Source organism: Syngnathoides biaculeatus, chromosome 13 (genome assembly GCF_019802595.1).
Source record: "Syngnathoides biaculeatus isolate LvHL_M chromosome 13, ASM1980259v1, whole genome shotgun sequence".
NCBI lineage: Eukaryota > Metazoa > Chordata > Actinopteri > Syngnathiformes > Syngnathidae > Syngnathoides > Syngnathoides biaculeatus.
Genome location: NC_084652.1, coordinates 1,158,912 through 1,179,058, shown reverse-complemented (window position 1 = coordinate 1,179,058; position 20,147 = coordinate 1,158,912). Strand labels below are relative to the sequence as shown.

General features: G+C 43.3%; 1 protein-coding gene across 11 annotated transcripts in view; it reads right to left on the bottom strand.

The window, feature by feature from the left end:
• The window catches only part of obscnb (obscurin, cytoskeletal calmodulin and titin-interacting RhoGEF b), a 58,634-nt gene that overhangs the window by 21,928 nt on the left and 16,559 nt on the right, over positions 1 to 20,147 (bottom strand). For 8 of the 11 annotated variants that reach the window (XM_061839261.1, XM_061839263.1, XM_061839265.1 and 5 more), the window contains exons 26-45: positions 18,372 to 18,641; positions 18,019 to 18,288; positions 16,246 to 16,512; positions 15,892 to 16,158; positions 15,465 to 15,734; positions 15,123 to 15,392; positions 14,772 to 15,038; positions 13,735 to 14,001; positions 11,665 to 11,931; positions 10,797 to 11,063; positions 9,820 to 10,086; positions 9,477 to 9,743; positions 8,899 to 9,165; positions 5,039 to 5,113; positions 4,650 to 4,727; positions 3,254 to 3,520; positions 2,862 to 3,128; positions 2,082 to 2,348; positions 1,475 to 1,744; positions 397 to 663 (exon numbers count right to left, since the gene is read on the bottom strand). In XM_061839261.1, the coding sequence (XP_061695245.1) occupies positions 397 to 663; positions 1,475 to 1,744; positions 2,082 to 2,348; positions 2,862 to 3,128; positions 3,254 to 3,520; positions 4,650 to 4,727; positions 5,039 to 5,113; positions 8,899 to 9,165; positions 9,477 to 9,743; positions 9,820 to 10,086; positions 10,797 to 11,063; positions 11,665 to 11,931; positions 13,735 to 14,001; positions 14,772 to 15,038; positions 15,123 to 15,392; positions 15,465 to 15,734; positions 15,892 to 16,158; positions 16,246 to 16,512; positions 18,019 to 18,288; positions 18,372 to 18,641 (4,974 nt within the window). The remainder of the gene's footprint in view (positions 1 to 396; positions 664 to 1,474; positions 1,745 to 2,081; positions 2,349 to 2,861; positions 3,129 to 3,253; positions 3,521 to 4,649; positions 4,728 to 5,038; positions 5,114 to 8,898; positions 9,166 to 9,476; positions 9,744 to 9,819; positions 10,087 to 10,796; positions 11,064 to 11,664; positions 11,932 to 13,734; positions 14,002 to 14,771; positions 15,039 to 15,122; positions 15,393 to 15,464; positions 15,735 to 15,891; positions 16,159 to 16,245; positions 16,513 to 18,018; positions 18,289 to 18,371; positions 18,642 to 20,147) is intronic. The other 3 variants (XM_061839264.1, XM_061839268.1, XM_061839269.1) reach the window with 3 other exon arrangements.

The following is a 20,147-nucleotide window of genomic DNA, read 5'->3' as shown; positions in this document are numbered from 1 at the left end:
TCTTTGAGAGGAGCTTTAGCATGGGTTGTTTGTGGAAGTTAAACACTGAGGGTTAACAAGGGGTCCTTAGTTCTCATTGTATTTGACATAGTTACCATTTGATTATTTTATATTTAGGACCTAGAGGTCTTTTTCAAATATTTATTGAATGCAATTTTATGCAATTTTTTTTGAATGGAGCACAATGAACTATTTTGCTCAATAGTCCAACAATTCATCGGCAATCAACACGAGAAGACACGCTCATGCACTTACCACCGTATTTAGTGCTTTTCATTGTATTGTTTTATATTAGTACCGGTATAATGACTTATGATGTTACCACTGTGTTAACGTCGGCTACAGTTTCCGCTTTTCATACACATTTGGGCTTTGTAACGGAACATCATTGTTTACCTTTCACAGTGACAGTAGCGGTGCATTTCCTGTCACCCGTGTCACAACTGTACTCCCCGCTATCCTCTGGTGTCAGCTCGTGAATGACAAGAGTGTGCGTGGCAGCGTTCTGCTCGATGTCGTATTTCTTCCCGTGGGCGAGCAGGGTTGAGCCCTTCCGCCAGGACACCTTGCAATCGGGGTTGGATGCCTCACAGGACAAAATCACTTTTCCCCCCTCATTGGCCTCTTGGCTGTTCAGGGTCTTCTTAAATAAAACGGGCCCAGCTGCCAGAAAAGACCACAGTGACTGATTTAGAATGGATCATTTTGTGTATTTTCCAGGTGGAAATGCAGCCTCCATTTTACATAATGTTGTCTTCGATACAGTGATTAGAAATCCTAATTTAGCATCTATATTGATTTCATCCCAATCTGCATGGAAATTCAGACTGGACAATCTCGCTGCTCAGTTATTAAAGCAGTACTAGTTTCTATTTTAGCCAACATTTTGGTTGGGTGGGATCGGCATTTGTTGTGTGCTCCTTTTTAAAGTTGGAGGAAAATAATTCATGTTGAGTTTTAAAATGAGTTAAATTGCAATAATAACTATAGCTCAGTGGTTAGCGCATTGGTTTGGTAAACCAGGGGTCGTGAGTTCGTATCTCCACTCCCCAAGTGGGGTTGCGTCCTGAGGGGCATCCGGCGTTAAAAATAGTGCCAAACAAATATGAGCGCTCATCCCCCTAACGGGACAAGCCGAAAGAAACTTAAAATGCAATAATAGGCTAGAATGAAAACTCAATCTATTTTAACAAAACGAAATTCATGGTATGTTAGTACCACGAGGCAAAACAAAATTGAACAATTATATAGCCATACGTTGATCATCACAACCTAGAAGTGGTTTCATAAACAATTTCTAAAAGAAAAAGTGCGTCTACACTGAAAGGAAGGAAGACTGAGTAGAAGATTAGGATCACCACATCCCCAAGAGTGTCCAGCATCCAGGAAGAAGAAAGGTGAGGTAAGATATCGACGCGTCTGACAAGTATCAGTTATTAGTGCATGTGCTGTGACAAGCTAAATATTTCCTTACCTCTGACAGTCAGTGAGGCGGTGGATGTGTGGTTACCCACTGAGAAAGTGACCGTGCCCGAGTCCGCCTCGGTGACCCCTCGAAGTGTGAGACTGTGCGCGCGACCTTCTGCCTTAATCACGTTCATTTCATTATTCTGTAGCGGAATGTCCTGGAGTTTCCACTGAGCTCGCGGCGCGTCCTCGTGTGACACCAGACACTCAAAGTGGACGTCCTCGCCCTGGAGTACCACACAGCTCTCCAAGAATTTCACTATGGACACCTCAATCTCTGTTTCAAGAGATGAATACTTGATGTTTGGAGTGAGCAAGTGCTTGGCAAATACATGAAGAGGAAAGTGTGTTAATATTGGTGATGCGATGAGTGAGCAAACACAGGAAGTCAAATGTGTTTGTGTCGTTAGGTAGAAGTGCAACGGTAGGGAGAGTGAATTCCACACGTACGTGACGGGCAAATTACATTTGAACATTTCAAATGTAGTCAAGACGCCCCAAAATAGGATCAGTGGAAACGAACTGGTTGAATTCATGCTCAAGAGTTGACAAAGTGAGTGGAAAGGTTGCGGTAAATGAAGTGCACACGAGAAGAAAACCAGAAAAGCGCCTACCCTGCACAGCGAGGGTGGCTGAGGTCTTGTGAGTGCCCGTGTCACAGACGTATTCTCCCGAGTCGGCTCCCTGCAATTTATAGATGACGAGTTCCACAAGTGTCCCCGCCTGTCTCAAGTGATACTTGCTGCTGGACGCAAGCACCCTATCACCGTGTCTCCAGATCACACTCGCTCCGGGCTTTGAGGTCTCACAGCGGAGAACAGCACTCGCCCCGGCCTGCCTCTCAAGGTTCTGCAGTTGACTTTTGAAAAGCACTGGCTGGGCTAGAAACAACAAAAAATGAATATGCAGCGTTTGCGGTAACTGCTGCTGCAAATAAAAAACGCCAAAGTCAAAAACAGGGTACGCGCATAAAGATAATCTGGCGCTTGAAGTGGCTGGGGAAAAGGAAGTCCGGGCGTCCCTGTGAAAGTGGGTGCCGACCCAGATAAGTGGCAGAAGATGGATGGATGGAAGTGAAACATAAGTTGCTTGTGTGCGTAAAAAAAAAAAAAAAAACTTTTGTTTTGTTTTCTTAATTTAGAAATTACACAGTGGTACCTTTATCTGTAAGTGGCAGAAATGGCCTCTTGTAGGTCTGTCTGTGTACTACGCCGCATTGAAATGCAATTCTGCTCTGCGACACGAGCTTGTTGTTTGTTGGAAGCCAGGTGTAGTGAGTTTTCATTGTGAAATTTATAACACACTATGAGAACAATAACCACAAATGCGACAGTTATGATTTTACGTGTGTACCCCGCTTTGCTCAAACGAGTAGTCTCTTATGGCAGCCATACCCTTAACGGCCACACGTGCAGAGCTCTGATGAAAACCTGTGTCACATGTGTAACAGCCCGTGTCATCTTTGTCTACGTTGTGGATTACTAGAGTGGCGGTGTGCTCCATCAGTCTAATGTCATACTTGGAACAAGGACAAAGACCGAGTTCCTCTTTCCTCCACTCAACGGGGATGCCAGGTTTGGAGAGCTCGCACTGCAGAACCACGCTTTGGCCCTCATCGGCCGTTTGGTCTTGCAGCTCTTTGGTAAAAGCGACGGGGAGAGCTGATGGGTGGATTTAAATGATCGGGAAATATGAATCGGGAACAGGGATGGAGAAGATGGGAAATTGAAGAGAGAAAATGAAAAGACTGAAATGGGCTTGAATCCAATATTTGAGTCCATCCTACCATTAACTATGAGGGAGGCGGCGCTTGTTTGGTCCTCCCAAGAGCAAGAATACGTTCCGGTGTCACAAGGTCTTAAATCAAAGACCTGGAGTTCATAACGGAATCCACTTTGTGTCATCTGGTACTTTTCCCCACAACTCAGGAGTTGAGTTCCCTTCTTCCATTCGACAGGAAGTCCCGTCTTGGAAAGCTCACAAAACAGAGTAACACGTCGCCCCTCATCAGATTCTTGGCTTTCCACTTCTCGCAGCAATGTGACCGGAAGCACTGGAGGTGAACGCATGAAAAGAATGGAAAATGTCACGTGTGGAGTGATGACTTAAAGGTTGGACGCCGGATGAAGACTTGTGACATTTAAGAAATACTGCCACGGATATTTGAACTTACCTCACAAAGTGGATCATTGTTTTACCCCACAAAATGTATGATCGCTCACACACACGTAGATACAAATTCCTAACAGCCTTTCCACGGTCACATAAAAACTCGGGACTTCACCGTATCTAAGATCAGAACAAACTTTCAGACCGTCCTTTGGCTAACAGGTCAGTACTAGCTTTGAGCTGATGTGCAATTTAGACCCCAAGATCAGACCCTTAACGTCTCAATCATCATTCCAGAACGTCTAAAGAACTGGGCAGCATTGGTAACACTAAAACAATGAATCCAAACCAACGCTGTCAAAACAAGAACATGTCAATAAATGGACCTCCATCAATACACTTCTGATTTTAAAAGACAACATCATGAGCAACTAGGTTTTCGGTCTCTTGGTCGAATGCTCTTAGAAGCTCACGATCCGACCCCGAGACATGCGCCCCATCCAAAATGTCAACCATTCCAGTACAGAGAGCCTGAGCCCGCATTCAACCACTGGGTGAGCTTAATTACGTTTTCTTCAAATTACAACAGCAAGAAAAAGCCATTAGATGGAAACTCTGTTTCTCACATTATTATTACCAAAATGTCAGATAAAAATGAGAATCAGACACAGCTTTATTGGACAAGTATGTAACAATAGACAAGGAAATTTTGCTACCCTAGTATGACATCCAAGTTGAGTACGAAGAACAGATTAGTGGCTACGGCCATTTAGCGATTCACTTGCAAAGAATTCTGGGAGTTGTGAATATTAGTTGAGGAGATTTGTACAAATGCTCCCAATTTCATCACCCAGAATTTCCATATTCAGGGACGAATAAAGGCTAATTTTGGACTGCTGCGGCAACCTTCCGCTTTAATGATGACCGTGTCTACTCTGAGGGCAGAGTGTATTGTGGCGACCATTATCGCAAGTTTCTACTTGAGGTGTGCTATTTATTAAAGAGAGCGTATTAAAGATAGCGCAGGTCCCTATTTGAGGAAAAAATGAGGAAGCTGTGCTGTATGAATTTACCTTCAACTCTGAGCTCCCGCGTCTCTTGTTTCACAAGTTGGTGTTTAGAGGACTCTTTGGTCTGTTGCAGTGTCACAACTATGAAATTAACACAGAAAATGTGAACTTTTTGCTGGAAAACGTGCTGCCCTTTGTGGCAGACAGCCAACAACTGCTGGGGCAAACGTAGGGGACAACAAGCTCCTGGCTAGGCATTCGCCATCCATGCACTTCGCAACCAAGTTGACCAACAAATACTTTACTAAAACAGCACTCACGTGATTAACAAGCCACACATATTTTGTTCTTAATAGCAAAAGCAAAGCCAGAAGCAAAGACTTCCATAGAGCACATCGATGCGCGACACTGACTTCTTCTATTTACACAAAAAGCACATGGACTGACATTACCTTCTACTGTTTCAAGTATCTCCTGCTTCGACTGCTTGACTTTATCAACTACCAATGTTGCGTCAGTCCTTTTGGCTGAAATGCAAATATGATAGAAGCATAATATAGCAGCATGTATGGAAATTTTAAGGCCAACACCTGAGCAAAGCAACAAAATGCCAAGTATTAAATACAAACCGCTGCAATTGAAGCATGATGAAAATGCACACGTAAAAATGACTGAAATCTATTTTTGTTCTTCTTTTCTAAACAGCATCTGACGTAGCCTGTACAAGACAACCAAAATTAAACAAGGCGCAAGCGGACATGGTTATGCAAAAGTCATGACTATGACTGAACACAGCGCCATCATCCTTTCGTAGCGTCCACTGTTTCTTTCGTTTCCAGTGTCTTTGAGTGCAGCTCAGCACCAGCGACCTTCACAACTACAGGAAACCATTTTCACATCTATACATCATCTACTTTTCTGTTAGTACAGGATTAATTTTAAAATAGAATCTTGATAAGAGTCTAAACCTTTAATCCCGATCACAAAACGGCATAAAAAAAAAAAGATCCAATTGCCTTTTAACACACCCGTACACATACTTGAAAGAAAAATAAAAGTATCCAGGTGTAATTTGTTTTTTACTTCCAACTCTGAGCACCCAAGTCACTTTTTTCCCCCCACATTGCTCTTCAGAAGTATTTTGCTATTTTTCAACATCCTGGCTTTGGCAATTAAACGAAGTTGCAATCTCATTTGGAAATTATTCCCAACGCCTAAAGTCCATCCACCAAAGCTCATGTTGTAGAAAACCATGGAGACTTTGTACCAAATAGCAAAATCTGAGCCCTACAAATGATACTTCAAAGCAATGCACGTGGACTGCAGCCATGTTAATATTAATAACTTCCTTTTTTTTCTTTACTTTCCAATATTTTTGTTTCAGAGAGGGAAAATGGCAGCGTCATGGCTGGTAGGAAATAATATATCAGGTGCCGTACTTCATTCGTGACTTTGTCAAGAAATTCATGTATTAATCATCAGTTGATTAATGCACAATAATTTGGGGGGGGTGCTTTTTGCATTGCAGTAATTTAGACACAATTTCGAAGGGAAACTGTAACGTGTTTCATCCCCCTCGTGGTACTTTGAACCTACCGTATTTTCCGTACTATAAGGCGCACCTAAAAGCCTTTAATTTTCTCAAAAGCCGACGGTGCGCCTTATTATCAGGTGCGCCTTATATATGGATCGATATTGATCCTTTAGTGCAACTCCATCTAATGGATGCATAACGTAAACCCAGCCTCTACTGTAGCGTCTTTTCTATGCGCCTTTTCATGCGGAAAATGCGGTACACTAAGACAACGAGGACCAATCACACAGTCAGTCTTCCTCATCCACAGTGCTCCAAAGTAATTCAGCGACTACATAACATGAAAGAAGAGATTGAACCAAACAGTGCAGACAATTGTAGCCCAATAAAAAATGACTTCAAAAGCTCTTCCATGCAAGCTGAAGCATGACGCCAAAGACCTCTTGGACCCTATACCTTTGATTTTGACAGAGGCCGTGGTTGTCTGCTCCCCGTACACACAACTGTAGTCCCCGCTGTCTTCAGGCACCACTTGCGTGATAAGGAGTTCATTGGCACACGCCCGCTGGTTCATCCGGTACTTATCTCCGTATGTCAGGACCTGCGCTCCCTTCTTCCACTCCACCGAGACTAAAGGTTTCGACGTCTCACAGCAAAGAGTAACCTGAGATCCCTCGTCGGCCTCTGTCCTCTGCAGTTTCTTTGTGAAGGTCACTGGTTGACCTGAAATAAAATGATTACTGTACTTCCATCGACTATCCTGAGCTGCAGCCGATTCCAGGCGGTTTTGGGGAAGAGGCGGGCGGGGTACACCCCGGACTGGTCGCCATTCACACTCGTATTCACACATTTCTTTTCGATATTTCAGCAAAAGCATTTCTCAAATTTACCTTCAACTCTGAGCTCCCGGGTCTCTTGTTTCATAAGTTGCTCTTGAGCGATTTCTCGTGTCTGTTGCAGCGTCACAACTATGAAATTAAGCATATTTATCGGAACCTCTTTTGACAGCAGAAAAGACAACAAGGACGTGACAGTCATTCAACTTCCATGCAGTGTGTAGCCGAAAGGATCAACGTGATCCTCACGAGTAACACGATTTGGTGCACTGGTCGGACAACTAGGACGACACCATTCCTCCTTGTGTCGCGTATACCATGCATCTTAGCCTTCTGGGTCTTTTGAAGTGTAAATCAGCTCTCGGAATGCCTCCTGAGGCCGGAAGAAAGGGAAAATTGCAAGCGAAGCCTTCGAAAGTGGTTGGGGGCCCATCTGAGCCTTCCGCATCCCTGCTGTTGAGCAGGATGAGGAACCAAAGTAAAAGGAGTGCTACACGGTCTTCCATAGACTTTTTCTTCTTTCGGGTTGTCCCGTTAGGGGTCACCACAGCGTGTCAGTTTTTTCCATCTAAGCCTATCTCGTGCATCCTCCTCTCTAGCACCCACGGTCCTCATGTCCTCCCTCACAACATCCAGCAACCTTTTCTTTGGTCTTCCTCTCACTCGCTCTTTTGCCTGGCAGCTCCATCCTTAGCACCCTTCTACCGATATACTCGCTCTCTCGCCTCTGGACATGTCCAAACCATCGAAGTCTTCACTCTCTCCAACCTTGTCCCCAAAACATCCAACTTTGGCTGTCCCTCTAATGAGCTCATTTCTAATCCTATCCAACTTGCTCAATCCGAGCGAGAACCTCAGCATCTTCATTTCTGCTACCTCCAGTTCTGCTTCCTGTTGTCCCTTCAGTGCCACCATCTCTAATGCGTCCATCATGGCCGGCCTCACCACTCTTTTATAAACTTTGCCCTTCATCCTAGCGAATACTCTTCTGTCACATAGAACACCAGACACCTTCCACCAACTGTTCCACCCCGCTTGGACCCGTTTCTTCACTTCCTTACCACACTCTCCGTTGCTCTGTATTGTTGACCCCCAAGGATTTGAAGTCGTCCACCCTCGCCATCTATTCCTCCTCCGCCCCTTTCATTCACGCACATGGACAGACTTTTTAAAATACTCTACATATGGTACATCAAAGACAATTGATGTGATTAAAAAAAACACATATGCAGAAGATTAGCCAAAAACAAAAATATATAACTGATAAATATATAACCTACGGGGACAATTCGACAGACTACAATGTTGTTGTTGTTGTTTTCCTTTCGGCTTGTCCCTTTCGGGGTCGCCACAGCGTATCATCTCAGATGAACGCATATATATGTTTGGATGCACAAAAATGCATATGAACTGAGATGGACCTTCTACTCTTTCATGTATCGCCTGGTTCTGCTGGATGTCCTTAGCAACTACCAACATTGCTTCAGTCTAACTGGCTGAAATACAATTACTAGACAAGTGTGATATCATAAAAAAAATCCAGACGAGGCCGGGACAATTAGCATTTTAAAGTGCCACCTTCCTTCCATAAAAATAGCTCGCACAGTTTTCTTTAATTTCCAGCCTCATTGATTCTACTTTTGCGGCTGTCGGGGAAGCCGCCAGCTTCACGGCTGAGAGGAAAATAACTTGCCACCTACTTTATCATGATAAATAAATGGCGGGGAGGGGGTCAGAGCCACTTCCATCCTAATCCAATTTAAGGCCATAAATGCACCATCAGGCAACCACAATCAAACACCAAATAATGTAGATATTGTCAATAAACAGACAACAAAGGGGCAAAATAGGGTGAGATCTGCCAAAATGAGATGTTTCAATTACAGTTGACATATGGGAACATCAAAAACCATAATCCTTTCAAAATAACACAGTTTCCTACCTTTGATCTTGAGGCTCGCTGTTGTTTTGTCATCTCCACACACACAGCTGTACTCGCCACTGTCTTCTTCTGCTGCTTCGTGGATAAAAAGCTCATTCACTGTCGCCTCCTGCTTCAACTGGTAGATTTCTCCAGATTTCAGGATCTGCCTTCCCTTCTTCCATTCCACGGGCACGCCAGGTTTCGACGTCTCACAGCGAAGAGTGACGCTGGATCCCTCAACCGCCTCTTGACTCTGCAGCTTCTTTGTGAAGTTCACTGGTTGGGCTGAACATTTTTTTTAAGTGGTCAGCATGCATGAAATTATAGATGGATTCAAAAAAGTGTCTTATGAGATTAGTTTGCAAACATGACCTCTAGAGTAGCACCTCTAAAGTCCAACTCAATCCAATGCTGATTGACTCGCAAATTGTTAACCGCTGCATAAAACTACACAAAAACTAAAATAATGTGTCATTAGAGTGGAACCTTGAGCATGCGTGATGATGGTTGAACTCCAAATTGTACCACTTTTGTGACGTTTGGCTTTTGAGATTACCAGGTATGAGAAACAAATATTGACTCAAGCTTCGTCCGACCTTTAATGGTGACGCGAGCCGTGGTGTCGTTTTCTCCACAAACACATCTGTACTCGCCGCTGTCTTCCTCCGCAGCTTTATAAATAACCAGTTCGTTCACAGTCGCCTGTTGCCTCATCTGGTACTTTTCTCCAGACCTGAGGACCCGTCTCGACTTCTTCCACTCCACTGGGGCTAAAGGTTTAGACGTCTCGCAGCGAAGAGTAACGCTGGATCCCTCTTCGCCTTCCTGACTCTGCAGCTGCTTTGTGAAGGTCACTGGTTGGGCTAAACATGTTTTTAACTGGTTACTTGACTCTTCAGAGGATGTATGAGTGATTCAAAAAAAAGCTCTTTCTTCTACCTTTAATGTTGAGGCTCGCTGTAGTGCTGTGCTCCCCACACACGCAGCTGTACTCTCCACTGTCCTCCGGCAACGCTTGGATGATGTGGAGTTCATTGACGCGCGCCTGCTGCTTCATCTGGTACTTTTCCCCAGACTTGAGCTTTTGTCTTCCCTTCTTCCACTCGACTGGGACTAGGGGTTTCGACACCTCGCAGCAAAGAGTAACACTGGATCCTTCTTCGGCCTCTTGGGTCTGCAGCTTCTTTGTGAATGTCACCGGTTGGGCTGGACATTTTTAAATTGGTCAGCAATCGAAGGCAAAATAGAAATGGTAAAAACACAAATTAGTGAGGTGACCCTGCCAACTTATTACGTCCAGCAGAATCTCCAAAGTTATCTCTAAGGGTGTCTAAACCTCAAAAATCATTCCGTGATTTTGGTTGACTTTAAAGTTTTAACAACTCATTAAAATCCATCCATTCATCCAATTTCTTCACCGCTTATCCTCACAAGGGTCACAGGGAGTGCCAAAGCCTATCCCAGCTGTCAACGGGCAGGAGGCGGGCTAAACCCTGAACTGGTTGCCGGCCAATTGCAGGGCACATCGACACAAACAGTTGCACTCACAATATCACCGAGGGACAGTTGAGATTGTCCAATTAATGGTGCATGTTTTTGGAATGTGGGAGGAAACCGGAGTGCCCGGAGGAAACCCACGCAGGCACGGGGAGGACATGCAAACTCCACACGCAATAAAATGAAAAAAAAATAAATAAATAAATAAATAAATAAATCAAACCACTTTCCCTTGGATTGCCATCACTGATATTACCATCATACAGAAAGCAAGATAAGATGGATAACAATGATTTGAAGTTCAACTTTTGTTGGTTTTTGAGCCATATTTTTGGCTTTGAACGCCATCTTATAACACTCTGGCCATTTTACTTTGAAGATTCCACTGGACGATAAATATGACTGAATCTCTGGCCGACCCTGAACAGTGAGACGAGCTGCAGTATCGTGCTCCCCACACACACAGCTGTACTCTCCACTGTCTTCTGGCACCACTTGGCTGATGTGGAGTTCATTAACGCAGTCCCGCTGCTTCATCTGGTATTTATCTCCAGATTTAAGCACTTGTCTATCTTTCGTCCACTCCACTGTGAGTCCAGGTTTCGATGTCTCACACCGTAGTGTGATTCCAGATCCCTCCTCGGCCTCCTGACTTTGCAGCTTCTTTGTGAAGCTCACTGGTAATGCTGCAAATGTAAATAACAGATTAGTCACAATGTAATACTAAAAAATAATATTGACATAGCAGCAAGAACATCGAGAACACCAGTTCCTCAAACGACAAATGGAAACGGATGACACAATCCAACAAATTCAGATTGTCTCTTATTTATTATTTCTGGAAATGGTGGCCGGAGCTGGTTAATTACCACATTTTCCGCACTATTAGGCGCACTTAAAAGCCTTTCATTTTCTCAAAAGCCGACGGTGCGCCTTATAATCAGGTGCGCCTTTTATATGGATCAATATTTAGCCTTTAGAGAAGCTCAATCTAATGGATGCATAATGTAACCCCAGCCTCTACTGTAGCTTCTATTCTATTCTAATGCGATGCGCCTTATACATGAAAAAGCTTTTAAAATGGGCCATTCGTTGAAGGTGCGCCTTATAATGCGGTGCGCCTTATAGTGCGTGCGAAATGGCATAGGCTCATCGACACAATTTACAACAGTTACAACTCGACACTTTATCCAAGAGAATTTTAGGTTTTTAAGTAGCTGCTCCTGTTTTGATTAGCAACCGAGTTAAAGTCTGCATGTCTCCAGATTTAGTAAAGTTTTATCATACCCTTGATCTTGACACAGGCCACGGTTGTGTGTTCCCCGCATACACAGCTGTACTCTCCACTGTCTTCGGGCTCGGCTCGGGTGATGAGGAGTTCATTGACACACGCCCGCTGCTTCATCTGGTACTTTTCTCCGTATGACAGCACCCGCGCTCCTTTTTTCCACTCCACAGGTACTAAAGGTTTAGAGGTCTCACAGCGTAGCGTGACCCCGGATCCTTCGTCGGCCTCCTGACTCTGCAACTTCACCGTGAAGGATGGCGGCAATGCTGCACAAAAAAATAAAAAGATGAGATTACATTTCAAGTTCAGGTTGCTTTGATTGGATTTACATTGCGTGGTTCAAGTGAAGATTTTTTTTTTTTCCCTCTCAAGTGCTATGCATGAAAATGCATACATGCCAGTTGTGGAGTCGGGCCTCTTCCAAACGTACACGGCAATCCAATTCATATCAGATAATGAGAGAGGCAATGATTATAACAACACATTTAAAAAAAAAAAAAAAAAAACATTGTGAATCTAAAGTACAGCTAAATAAAAGACAAAATGCAAAGTCTTAAACTGGGTCAGTTTTAGCCAGAAATTCACTTTCTGCCAAAGTAAAGATGTGCAGTGAAAATCATTGGAAAACAACAGAGCGGCCTGTCTAATCTGTACAGCGGACAGGTTGGAAAGAAGGCCAAAGCTGTCCTTTCGGAGTCTGACAGTATTGATCCCCTTTAAATGGAGTTTCAGCTTTTGCCTTCTGGCACCAGGTAGAGATTACCCCTTAATAGCTTCAGAAAAAAATCATTTATCCCCACTGCTATATCGCTTTTAAATGTCAGTAAAGCGAGAGACCAGGACCAGGTGAGACCAACTCACTTGTTAAAAGACAATTTTACTCATTCTACGTGTTCATCTTTAATGTTTTTTTTTTATCTCTTGTGGGGCTACAAATACATTGTTAGTATTCACCCTGTTTCAGATTGCCACCACAATATTCCTAGTCCCCAAACACAACGTAATATTAAATATTCGATTTATTTATGTATTATTTACTTGAGCGTCATCACTGCCTGATGTTGAGGAATGTGGAGGTTTTTTTTTATTGTATATGCAATTCGGACAGATGTAAAAATACAGTCATTAAAAAAAAAATCTAATCTAACTATTCAATCATAACTGTGCCCTTGGACCTGCAGTGTAAATCCAGCAATGCTGAACGTTCCCAATGACAATACGGTGATGCCTCGGTTCTCGACGACAATCTGACCCAGAAAACGGTTCGAGAAGGGATTTTTTCGAAAACCGAATCACTGTTTCCCATTACAATGAATGGAAAAATAAATAATGCATTCCAAGACTAAAAAATTGGGCTTTTTAAGCACTTTTTTTTAGCTTTTCATGATAATAAACTGCATAGTAGAAATACATGTATAGTTTAAATAGTTTAGAGAATAAAATAATAATAATAATAAAGATATACATTTATTTTTTACTTAAAATGCATGCTTTAATAGTAGAGTACGCTAGGCTGGGAGTGCATTGCCGTATCTGTAGCGACTTGGCCCCCAGCCTTGTAAACATTTTTTATGAACAAAAGTGCAGAATAACTTGAAAGAAGCAATTTGCCTTCTTTGAAGCCATGATTGGGGGTTCATACGGTCGTCCTCCATAAGAAGAAAAACAACAGTTACTACCGGGACATGTCTGAGTACAGAGGCTGTTTATGTTATTTTCGTTTTTTTTGGGGGGGCGTGGAATTCACAACAAAGCGCGTCGTGGGTCAGTCGGTCTGGCCATGCGCAATATGTTATTTTCGGGTTTTTTCAGCAGCGTGGAAATTCACGACAAAGAGTGTCGTGGGTCAGCTGGTCTGGCCGCATTCAATGTATTTTTTCCAGGTTTTGTCTGGGGTGTTCGAGTACCGATTTTCGTTCCAAAACAGAAGCAAAAAAATCTCAAAATTTTCATTCGAAAACGGATTTGTTTGAAAACGGGGACGTTTGTGAACCGAGGCTTTAGTGTATAATGTTTTTTTTTTTTTTTTTAAACGCTGCAGTTTGCTGCAATATTATATGTATCAGTACCATTCACTGTTACTGATGCCGATGTCTTTTCGTTCCCGCATAGACATGAGTACTCCCCACTATGGTCTGTCTTGGCGTTCTTAATGCGAAGCTCACAAAATGCCTCCATTTGCTTTATTTCATACGTCCCTCCGGTGGAGAGAATTTTGGAATCCTTCGTCCACTGAACGTTGGTCGCAGGCTTCGACAGCTCACAGTGGAGCGTCACAGTCTCTCCTTCCTTTTCATCTTGATTCTTGAGTTTTTCTTTGAAAGTGACAGGCAGGGCTAAAACACAACAAGTGATTATTTATTTGAAATACTGTACAAAATATTTGTAAACATTTCTTCAAATTGTCAGTTCTGCTCCAATAGACACCACCGTCTCTTAATAAACAAACAGTAACACGCCTGACTTTAGTGTGTGCAGCGTGGGTTCAATTCCCGCTCAGTGATGGTGTCACTACTGTATGTGCCTTGCGACTGATTGGCGACCAGTTCAGGGTGTAGTCCACCTTTCGCCCGAAGTTAGCTGAGACAGGCTTCAAGCCTTGTGAGGGTAAGCAGCTTGGGTAATGGATGGATGGAAATTGTAACAAAGTCCCACTCAAAGGTCTGGACACACTTTCTCATGCTATATTCTGCGTGTGTATTATTTTAATTAAATCCATAAATATCACATTTCATTTTTAATGTACAGTATATATAGTTTTTAGATTTTACTGGATGAGAGGAGGAAAGATGGAGAAAATCCTATTTCATGAAATTTATGAAATCTTGTCTTAAATGCATATCACAATAAATATTAATTGAAAAATAATCCACAATGTTGTATATTCATATTAAAAGCTATTTTTTTTCAGAAGACATTTATACAAGCTGAGCCCCCGCGTTACATCGTCACCTGGTACTTTCTGTAGTTGTGTAAAAACACATAACGCCGCTATCTTCCCAAATCAGGTATATTCTTAATATTATATATATATATATATTATTATATTCCATGATCAAATAATTCCCTTTTGTGGAGGGAAAAACACACAAGCAGATTATCCCACCTTTAACGGTGAGCTTGGCCATGCTCTTGGCAGTGCCAACGTCGCAAGTGTAGATGTCGGTGTCGTCTTCCTGGAGGTGTGCGACGGTGAGAGATAGGACGCACTCCTTGTGGCTGATCTCGTATCGAGCGCCGGCCTCGAGCTCCGTGTGCCCTTTGAGCCACGTCACGACCGACGGGCTTTGGGCCGTTTCGCACCGCAGGGTCACAGAAGTCTTCTCATCTGCTTTGCTGTCCTTGAGTTCTTTGGTGAACTTGTGGATTGGTTCTGTCAAATATAGAGTTGTGTTACGAACCCAGTGGGACGAAAATGTGACGAGAAGAATGTTTTGGGAGATGATTCAATCCTCACCTTTAACCTCAAGCCTGGCCTTTGTAGTTGCCCCGCCGACAACCTCACAACTGTACTCCCCCGAGTCTTGAACGGAGACATTGTAGATGACCAGCTTCATGACTCTCTCTTCTCTAATGATGTCATACTTCTGGCTCTTCCTTACGGCTTTGGACCCTTTTGCCCATTTGACCAAGGAGGTCGCTTGCGTCACCTCGCAGGTAAAAGTGGCATCTTCGCCTCGAACCACGCTAACATTCTCCAGCTCCCTTGACAGCGACGCAGCTTTTCCTGGGACAAAACATGTTGTCAGTGTCATCCTGTTTTAATCCATGAATACACACTAAAGCTAGAAAATCAAACCTTCAACAGTCAGGGTTGCTTTGGAGGTCAGTTCTTGAATGCTGAAGACCACTTCTCCGGCGTCAGCGGGAGTGACGTCCTTGATGGTCAGCATGTGTTTCCGTCCTTTGCTGTTCACTTTAAAGCGACCTCCACTGCTAAGGCTTCGTCCATTGAGGGTCCAGGTGAACTCATCAGCGCTCTCGCGGGACAACACGCATTCGAACCCGCACGTCTCTCCCTCGTTCACCTCGGCCGACTTCAGCCATTTTGTGATCCCGATGGCAATTTCTAGGGTGGGGAAAAACATGCAGTCATAGTTTTGAAGATACCAGTTTGTCAAAAACAGAAAAACAGACTGAGTTGAACCAGGCAATGTAAATCCAGCCCAAGTTATTGTTATTGTGTTAGTGTGTGGGCTGTGGGCCGTCCGGAAACCCAAACTAACCTCTCACAGTGACCTTTGCCTTGGACACCTCAGTTCCAAGATCGCAAGTGTACTCCCCGGCGTCATCTTTGGTCACGTCCTTGATGATCAGCCCTAAAGACTTGCCTGTGTGAAGGAGCTCGTATTTTGGTCCAGCCGTCAGCGGGTTGCCTTCTTTCCTCCACGTGGGAAAGACTCTGGGCTTGGACGCCTCACAAGCCAGAGTGACGGAGCCTTTCTCCTCACCGACGATATCGTCAAGAGATTTGAGGAACAGCGCAGGCTTTTCTGGAGAATGAACCATGCGAATGACAATGATCAGATATTTTGATTTTATTTTTTAAATGCAGCATATACATTGGTGCAGATTCGTACCTTTGACCTTGAGGGTGACAGACTCCTTCACCTTGCGGACATGAACGGCGATAGTCCCCCCGTCCTGAGGTGCCAGGTTCTTGAGCATGAGCTTATGAACTTTCCCTTCGTGGGTGATGGTGTTGACTTCATTGGTGAAGAGCACTTTGTCATTCAGGAGCCACTGGGCCTCCTCGTCGGCATAGTTGACCTCGCACGAGAACACCACGTCGCTGTCTTCGTCCACCTCTATGTCGGCCAGATGCTTGGTGAACTTAATATCCCGCACTGAAAACGAAAAAAAAAAATGTATTTAGTATCAGGCCACCTATACCTGAAAAGATTATTTGAAAGATTATTTTGAGAGGGTTCCCCAAACCATTACTGCTTAAGACATATAAAATAATAACAGGAGTATGGAGGACATTTATTACAATGAACATGAATTGAGCATCCACTGGCAATTTGGTTCCGATTTTCTTACTTTTCTTTCAGGAGTTTAGCAACGGGCAGCATAGTGAACTAATTGTTAGTCAGTCGAACTCAGGGATCCACCTTTTTGTCAAAACAGTGGTTTACCGGTTCAGGGTTTAAATCTCAGCTATGGGCTCCTGTTTAAAGTTTTCATGTTTTTCTCATACTTAAGTGCGTTTTCTCAAGGTACTCCGCTTCCACCAACAATAACACACGTTGGGTTCATTGTGGAGTCCAAATCATCCACAGATGAGAATGTGTGTATGAAAGGTTGGTAATCTAGACTGCATGTGCCCTGCCATTGACTGGGAACCATTTCGGGGTGTATCCCGCCTCTCATCTAATGTCAGTTGTGATAGGGTCCAAATCACCCATGACGCTAATGAATGAAAGCACTATAGAAAATGTGCAGTGAAGGAAATAAGTATTTGAACACCCTGCTATATTCTCCCACATAGAAATCATGGAAGGGTCTGAAATTTTCATCGTAGGTGTCCGCTGTGAGAGAGAGAATCTAAAAATAAAAATCCGGAAATCCATCCAAAGAACACCATCCCGAGTGTGAAGCATGGGACAGGACGACTGCACTGTATTAAGGAGAGGATGACTGCGGCCATGTCTTGTGAGATTTTGGGGAACAGCCTCTTTCCCTCAACCAGAGCATTGAAGATGGGTCTTGCCTGGGTCTTTCAACACGACAATGACCCGAAGCACACAGCCAGGAAAACCAAGGAGTGGCTGCGTAAGAAGCATTCTGGTGTGGGCTAGCCAGTCTCCAGACCGAAACCCAATTGAAAATCTTTGGAGGGAGCTGAAACTCCGTGTTTCTCAGCGACAACCCAGAAACCTGTCTGATCTAGAGAAGATCTGTATGGAGGAGTGGGCCAAAATCCCTCCTGCAGTGTGTGCAAACCTGGTGAACAACTACAGGAAACGTTTGACCTCTGTCATTGCAAACAAAGGCTACTGTACCAAACATTAACATTGGTTTTCTCAGGTGTTCAAATACTTATTTGCAGCTGTATCACACAAATCAATCGTTTAAAAAAAAAATCATACATTGTGATTTCTGTATTTTTCTTTTGAGATGATCTCTCTCACAGTGGACATGCACCTACGATGAAAATTTCAGACCCCTCCATGATTTCTAAGTGGGAGAACTTGCAATTTAACAGGGTGTTCAAATACTCATTTTCTTCACTGTAGATGGCGTCTTGATGCAAGAAGATACTTTCTGTGAAGATTATAGTTCATGGAATAGCCGAATGAAAATTGTACTGTTTGGAAAACCCTGTTCTACGGTATGTTATCAAACGGCACCTTCAACCATCAGATTCCCTTTCGTCGTAGCAGGTCCGGACTGACAGCAGTACTCGCCGCTGTCCTCTTCGGCCAGCATATGAATGTTGAGTTGAGCCCTCGTAGCATCTTGCTTGATGTTATATTTGTCCGATGCAGTCAGCAGTACCCGGCCTTTGAACCACTGCACCTTGTCTTTTGGTGGGATGGAGAACTTACACGTGAGCATGGCGGAGCTTTTCTCCTTGGCCTTCACGTCTTTGATGGGCTCGGCAACCTCAAGAGGACGCTCTGAACGGGAAGCAGGCGAAATGAAAATGCTTCACGCACAGAAACGGCATTAATGCAACATGACGGAGGGTTCACACGCTTACCTTTGACTGTGAGCTGCGCTTGGGACTTGCTCTTGCCGGCCGTGAACTGCACGGGGCCCGTCATGGATGCTTTGGTCTTTTTGAATGTGAGGCGATGCATCGTGCCCTCTTTCTCCATCTCGACGTCAGCCGTTTCCTTGACGGCGACGCCTCCGAGAGTCCAGACGGGTGGTTTCACCAGCTCCATGCTGATCTCAACTTCGAAGACTGCGGCGAAGGGTTCCATCACCTCGACGGAACTCATCTCCCGTACGATGTTTATGGATTGCTCTGCACGCGTCAAACATAAATGATTGAAAATTGATGAAATATATATACATATAGACGTATATCAGAAGAGTAACCCCCCAAAGAGGTGACTTTTATGCAGACAAGTCCTCTCGCGGTTGGCTATTGGAGGGGGCATCCTATTAGCAATCTGCATGTTATTTATAGTGCTTGTGAAGATTATTTTCCATCTTCCCTGATTCTAATATTATGCACGTTAGGTTAACTTAAGACTCTCAACTGCCCCAAGTTATTATTGCAAGTGTGAATGGTTGATTGTCTATATGTGCCTCTGGGACTGGGCTGGCTACCGGTCCAGGGTGTACGCCAACTCTTGGCCAAAGACTGTGATGAAGACAAGCACTAGAGAATATGGATGGATGAGATATTTGCTTTGTGTACATCCAAAATTACTCTGCTTAGGTTTCCGTAGAGAAATTCCAGAATGTTTTCAGAAATGTAATTGAACTTTCCAGAGTAACCTTTATGTTTTACTTTTGTAAGTAACTCCCACAGCCATGAAACCAACCTCATGATCTAGTGATATTTTCGCACAATAACAAATGAAGAGTTTGTTTTCAAAATGAGACATATCCGTTTTTTTTTTTTTCATTTTGAGAAAAGGGCTTGGTATTGAAGTGAAAACAATAAACTCAATTTATGTTTCTAACTATTGGGGGATGGAAAGAGATGCTAAAAAGTAACTAAACACCATACTACAAAAAAATATTGGCTTTAATATTCACCGAGTTTTTTTGATGACAAATTAAATTTTTTCTCCAAAATGAGATATCCAAACATTCTATTCTTGGCAAAGTGAGACATATCCAAATTTCGACTTAAACCTTCAGGAGCAGCTGTATTTTTTTTAAAAAATCAGTTGCTTTTGATAGGCAATCATGAAAACTATTTGCCTTTCAACGTTTCAAGCAGTTTAAAATAATATTTAAGACCATGACCACCACATTTAGAGAGTTAGGTATCAGAAATAAGGGTCAGTCACCAGTCACAATTTTCACAATTAGCTCACTAATGTCAGATGTTGAGAAAGGAGATGAAGAAATGGGAATTTCTTTTAAAAAGGTGTTTTTCAGTTATTTAGAAAATGTTTGTTTGTTCAGTATGAGGTCTTGGAAAGGCTGAGTTTACATCATTGTAATTTTGTGTATCTGTATGCGATTCTGCAATCTGACATCTGCAGGCATTGTGTCACTCAGTTAATTAATTTTGTTTATAAGTTGATGTGAGATCATTAAGAAAGTAAACTGCTTCAAACCAGTCTACCAAGGTTAATATGGGTTGCGAGGGATACCAGCAGAAAAAAAATAGGTAGTCGATCTCATACACACATCTCCAAAATGAAATCAGTTTCAAACTCACAAATTCACTGTTTGAAATCTGACTCATTGATGGGATGATGTGGAAGATACCGGAACTTCCCTCTAGACGAATTCTGATTGGATGCTGCTTGCTTCAGCAGCGCACGCTGATTGAACAAAATTATGTCGC